Below are 6,030 nucleotides of genomic sequence, written 5' to 3'. Positions count from 1 at the left end.
AGTTCGCGTGTGGTTGTCTGCGGCGTTGGGGATGCCGGGGGTGGGGGTTAGGGGGGATGGCCCGAGTATTCTTTGAGGGTCTAGGAGGACGGGGTCTGGGGGACCTAAGGACTAAGTGGGCCTCCAGAAATTGAGGCTGCAGGGCCTCCTGCAGTCTTTAGGGTGAGATGGGGTCACTTTCCCTGAGTTCACTGTTCAGGGGAGGGTTAGGAGTCTGGACGTTGGAGGTGTGCAGGTGTACCTGGAGTGGTCCAGGATCCGGAACTCCCAGTCACTGGGGCTCAGCGTTCCTCACAGCGGGGTTGAGGCACCCAGAGGACATCCTAGGTGAACTGGGGTCTCGGGGTCCCTTGGGATCTCTGTCCACGGTCCCCCGGCTCCACCCCATCATGTGGCCGCCTCAGCTCCGCCTCCGCCCCAGTTCCTGTTTCGGCCTCGGCTTCAGCCCCTAGGGCTCCCCGCAGTCGCCTGCTCTTCCTGCTCCGCCCGGGCCACGTCTTCCTGGGAGCTCGCCGCCCGCATCCCCGCTCGTCCCGCCGGGGCATGGGGCCTTCCCCAGACCTGGGCCCGCCCTGCTGGGGCCCCAGAGGCGACTCGGCCCCGCCTTGACGGACCAGCCCGCTTGGTGCCGCGGCCCCAGGATGAAGGGCGGCGAGGGGGACCCGGGCGAACAGGCCCCGCTGAACCCGGAGGCCGAGAGCCCCGCGGGCTCGGCCACATACCGGGAGTTCGTACATCGCGGCTACCTGGACCTCATGGGGGCCAGTCAGCATTCGCTGCGGGCGCTCAGCTGGCGCCGCCTCTACCTCAGCCGGGCCAAGCTCAAAGCCTCCAGCCGCACGTCTGCCCTGCTCTCGGGCTTCGCCATGGTGAGGGGAGGGAAGGGGTGCACGGGGTGGGGGTGAAGCCCATTGGCGGGAACGGGGTCGGAGGCAAGGTGAACAGGTACCTAAGGGAGACAGGGTCGAGGAGTGGGAAAGACCGGTCTTTCAAAGGGAAAAGTGGGGGGAGCAAACAAGGTCCCAAGGGACTACACAAGTCTCTCTTAATGGGGGAGGGGGGTGGGGGGGGAGTGGGTGGCTCCTAGCATAAACTGGGCCCGGGGAGGATAAGCAAATCCTAAACGTGTCACTGGGTACACACATCATGGGGGATACATATGCAAGGACAGAGCGCAGAGCTCCAGAAGGGACAGAATCTGGCAGAAGTGGTTTCTGGGTCCCCACCACAGGCTCAACAGCAAATCCGAGCTGGTTGGGGGCTGAAGGATGACCTCAAGGATGCAGGGGGTGAGAATAAACTGGATGGAGCGGTCACCCAACAGGAGTGCGGCCAGGCCCTAGCAGACATGAAGGGTGCTTAGTGGTGGCCTGGGAAAGCTCTGAGAAGAGAAGATACCTGTGAGGGAGTCTCAGGGGAGAAAGCTGTCTAGGAAGCCCGAAGCACGATTCTGGAGATGATAAACTCTAAGTGTGGGCAGATGCTAAACAGCTAACGGTCCAGCAGAGGCCTCACAGGAAGCAGGCTGAGGGAGGTCCCGGGGTGAGGAGACGTCAGCAGACACAGGTCCTGGCTCCTTCCTGCCTGTGGCCAGCTGTGTGACCCTCGACAGGCCTCCACCCCCCATCACTGGCCAGTGGAAAATTGTGAGATCATGGAAGGGTGCGCCCTCTGTAGCCTGCCAGGGAGCCACCCCAAGATGAGTTGATTCTTGTCATCAGATCCTGCATCCAGACACGTCAGAGCAAGACTCACATCATAATGGCTGAGACTCCCTGTTGATGGAAACTGAGGCCCAGAGGAGGGTGGTGGCTCTGCCAGAGCACTCAGCAGCTGAAGGGTATAGGAGAAACTGAGACCCGGGGTTGCTGGACTATTCGTCCAGGATGTCCCACCATCATGACAGGAAAAAGGAGAAAATGGGCTGGAGAGGGGTCCTCATGGAAACGTGAGGGGGATATCAAGATGGGGGTAAAAAGGGGCCATAGCCCTGGGTGATTTGAATTAGTCCCTGCCCCTCTCTGTGTCACAGCCTCTGTATTTGGATGACTGGCAGGAACATTTCTGTCCCTAAGGGTCATCCTTAGGTCTATGGTTTTCTATGTGAGGGTCCTGGATCCACAGGCCAGCTCACCCTGCCCGATGTGGAGTCATCTCAGGATAGGGAATGCTCCCCTTCACCTGTACAGACTGCAGAGAAAGGGGAGCAGCCCTGGGGACCCAGCTGAGGGAGTTGCCCCACCCCCATCCCCCCATGGTCCAGCGTGTTCCCAAGGAGACAATCCTGCCTGCTGCTGAACTTGCAGGTTGCTGAGGTGACAGCTTAAGGGCCAGGACCTTCTCTGCAGGATCAAGAAGCCAGATGAGTAGGTTCTGGGGGCCAGACTGGCCCCAGTCCTGTCAGGGGTGAGCAAGGTTGAATCAGGCTCCGGGAGAAACCAAGACCAGGCCTGGCCCAAATTGCTGTCTGTGGAAAACTGCTAACATCCGCCATGGCCCAATTTCCCAAAATACTCAGCCTTGCCTTCCTACTCCCACCCTCCTGGCTCTGCACTTTCCTCCTTGCCCCAGCCCAGAGCAATCTAATGGATTCTACAAGAACCAGGCATGGGGAAAGACCCTGATCCTGGAATTCAGGTGACTTGGGTTAAAATAATATTATATAAATTGTATTGAACCGTCACTAAGTACCAGGCACTATGCTTAAGGCTTTAATGTGTATCACCTTCCTATCATCCTACAAAGTAGGTACTACTACTAAGACTTTTATAAATGAGAAAACTGAGGATCAGAAATATTAAGACACCTGCCTACGGTTCCACAGCAAGTAAGTGACAGGATTTGAATTTAGTCAGTTTAGCTCTAGAATCCAAATTTATACAACCCTAGAACAAGATCATCAACTCAAATATGTCCAAAGACCACACAGGTGGTATGGATGTCAAGCTGGCTGGGTAGGGACTGTGGCTTTCAAGAGACCCTCATCACCTGTGCAAAGGGAGCAGCCATGACTTGACTCTGACTGATAGTTTCCATGCAGGAATATGGGCCTGGTGTAATCAGATCTTCCAAATTTCCAAGAGGATCTGGAAATAGGGATATTTACATGAAATCTCTTGAGTTTTAAAAGTTGGCAACAATTCTTTTAAAAAAAAAAAAATGCACTGTCTGAGCCAAGCAATACATGTTTGCAAGCTGGCTTGGGTTGTGGTGTGCCAGTTTGCAAACTCTGGCCTTGGACTTCAGCGTTAACTCTAATAATAACAGCAAACATTTACTTGAGCATACTATGTATCTCACACTCTTATTATGTGATGTATCTCATTAAATTTTCACAACAAACCTGTAAGGCAGGTAGGTGCTGTTATCAATCCCTATTTTCCAGATGAGGAAAGGGAGGCACAGAGAGAACTAAACCACTTGCTCAAGATTACACAGTTTGTGCAACTGAAAATGAACCCAGGCAGCCCCACTCCAGAATCTGTGCTTTTTTCCACCCGTTTTTTTTTTAAGTGAAAACGACGTACATCTTTTAAAAAATTATCTTATTTATTTGGCTGCATTGGGTCTTAGTTACAGCACATTGGACATATTGCTGCCCACAGACTCTCCATTTGCAGCTCATGGGCTTAGTTGCTCTGAGGCATGTGGGATCTTAGTTCTCCCTCCAGGGATTGAACCCACGACCCCTGCATTGCAAGGCAGATTCTTAACCACTGGACCATCAGGGAAGTCCCGGGCCCCTGTTATAAAAGATGAGATGGTCAGAAACATGCCATCCAACCCTCTCGTTTCCCTCCAGGTGGGGAAACCAAGGCCCGGAACAGGGCAGAGCCTTGCCTAGGTTGTCCATTTATTCACTTAAAAGCATGGGGGCCTTCTTTCTACCAAGCACTGTTCTAGGTCTTAGGGATACATTGGTGATGTACAGGCAAAAAAAACCCTCTACTGTTGAGGTTACAGACCCTCAACCCATCCCCTCTTGTCCCCACAGGTGGCCATGGTTGAGGTACAGCTGGAGAGCAACCACGAATACCCGCCGGGCCTGCTGGTGGCCTTCAGCGCCTGCACCACTGTGCTGGTGGCTGTACACCTCTTTGCACTCATGGTCTCCACCTGTCTGCTGCCTCACATTGAAGCCGTTAGCAACATCCACAACCTCAACTCTGTCCACCAGTCTCCACACCAGCGACTCCACCGCTACGTGGAACTGGCCTGGGGCTTCTCCACTGCCTTGGGCACCTTCCTTTTTCTGGCTGAAGTTGTCCTGGTTGGCTGGGTCAAGTTTGTGCCCATTGGGGCCCCTGTGGGCACATCAGGCTCCATGGGACCTGCCTCCCAGCTGCCTGAGACTCTGCCGCCAATGTCCACCTCCCTTAGTCCAGCTTCCAAGCCATCCTCTGCTTCTGTAGCCCCGTCACAGGCTGAGCCCCCTGAGGCCTGCCCCCCACGGCAAGCATGTGGCGGTGGCGCGGCCCATGGACCAGGCTGGCAAGCTGCCATGGCCTCCACAGCAATCATGGTACCTGTAGGGCTAGTGTTTGTGGCCTTCGCCCTGCATTTCTACCGCTCCTTGGTGGCTCACAAGACCGACCGCCACAAGCAAGAGCTAGAGGAGCTGAGTCGCCTGCAGGGGGAGCTTCAGGCTGTGTGAGGCTGGTGTTAGCCCAAGGCTGAGCGCACTGCCTCCCCCAGCGGTCAGTTAGAGGCCCTGGATCTACCAACCCCATTCCGTGGCCCTGCCTGGAGCCACTTCCTGTGGCCACTCTCAGGTAGAGAACAGATTCCTGCCCTCAGGGTCCTTCGGGCCAGACCTTGGGGCAGCTCCCACATTCCCAGGGATTCTCCCTGTCTAGTCTGTCCCGTGGGTTTTGGAAGATCTACTCTACACCCAGGGGGCTGGGAGGACCATGAGAGTTAAGTGGAAGGTCCTCGGTCCAAGCGCCTGTGGTAGGTAGAGGGAAGGCGGGGAGACCCTGGTCAGACCTTCGGTGCTGACTCTTAGCCACTTGCCCCCATACACAATGAGGACGGCAGAAGGATACACGTCCACCCAGCTGCCCCAGAAGGCAGCCAATCCTTACTTTACTTTTGTAGAATCTGTTTTATGGTTGGCATTTTTTTTTTTTTTAAGCTTTCCCCCATCTTCAGATTTTCATTTCCACGCTCTTGCTTTGGCATTTGGGTAGAGAGGGATTTAGGTGTTTCTTCCCCAGGCACAGGTCCAGCCTTTCCAAGGGAGAGCCTCCCTATTTGGAGGAGGTTCAAATGCCTGCCTCACTGCCCTAGACGCACACTCATGCTTCTATAACTGGTTCCTACTCTCCTGGTCCAGAGCTGGGGGGCGGTGCGCCCAGCGTGACTCCCTAGCAAGGACTGGGGTGATAAGGGAGAAGGTCCATTCCATAGCCCTTAGAATACAGAACTATTCTGACACTGAATTTTTGATGCACCTAGTTTTGTATAATAAATTGTGTTTTACACATGTTGCTGTGGCTGTGAATGGAGTGAAAAGGAGGCCTCTTTGGGAACAGGGACTTGTTCTTAAGAGCCAAGTGGAGGCAAGTGTCCCTGGGGGCAGGGTAGGAGTGGAGGAGAGAAGGTTCCAGGCTTGACTCCCTTCTAGTGCTGACAGGGCCCAGTAGCTTCTGAATGTGGAGACTGAGTTAGGCTAAAGCTAAAGGGTTTTGCAGTCTTGCTACTGAGTCCAGGGTCTCTATCTCTTCCATTGAGCATGGGAGTGAAAAAGCTGGTTTAAAACTCAACATTCAAAAAACTAAGATCATGGCATCCAGCTTCATGGCAAACAGAAGGAGGAAAAGTGGAAACAGTGATAGATTTTCTTTTCTTGGGCTCCAAAATCACTGCGGACAGTGACTGCAGCCATGAAATTAAAAGAAGCTTGCTCCTTAGAAAGAAAGCTATGACAAACCTAGACAGCATATTAAGAGTTATCATTTTGTCAACAGAGGTCCGAATAGTCAAAGCTATGGTTTTTCCAGTTGCCCCGTATGGATGCAAGAGTTGTAC

General features: G+C 54.0%; 1 protein-coding gene across 2 annotated transcripts; it reads left to right on the top strand.

Moving 5' to 3' along the window:
- Positions 1-437: 437 nt before the first annotated feature.
- On the top strand, positions 438-5,485 carry ORAI3 (ORAI calcium release-activated calcium modulator 3). Of its 2 annotated transcripts, XM_081558260.1 has the most exons (3): positions 438-869; positions 3,995-4,306; positions 4,424-5,485. In XM_081558260.1, exons 1-3 carry the CDS (start codon positions 642-644, stop codon positions 4,652-4,654), a joined length of 771 nt encoding a protein of 256 aa, XP_081414386.1. In that variant the 5' UTR covers positions 438-641; the 3' UTR covers positions 4,655-5,485. The 2 variants fall into 2 exon arrangements, with proteins under 2 accessions (XP_081414386.1, XP_081414385.1); XM_081558259.1 differs by having other exon boundaries at positions 3,995-5,485.
- The last annotated feature ends 545 nt before the right edge of the window (positions 5,486-6,030 follow it).

Source organism: Giraffa tippelskirchi, chromosome 13 (genome assembly GCF_054371585.1).
Source record: "Giraffa tippelskirchi isolate mGirTip1 chromosome 13, T2T-mGirTip1v1.2.pri, whole genome shotgun sequence".
NCBI lineage: Eukaryota > Metazoa > Chordata > Mammalia > Artiodactyla > Giraffidae > Giraffa > Giraffa tippelskirchi.
The sequence above is the reverse complement of the archived record's forward strand: the minus strand, read 5'-3'. Positions and strand labels throughout refer to the sequence as shown.

Bases quoted from the DNA above. Each gene is read 5' to 3' on its own strand.
- ORAI3 (XM_081558259.1), top strand. From the start codon at position 642: ATGAAGGGCGGCGAGGGGGACCCGGGCGAACAGGCCCCGCTGAACCCG. The intron at 870-3,994 runs GTGAGGGGAGGG...TTGTCCCCACAG, and splicing joins TGCTCTCGGGCTTCGCCATG to GTGGCCATGGTTGAGGTACA.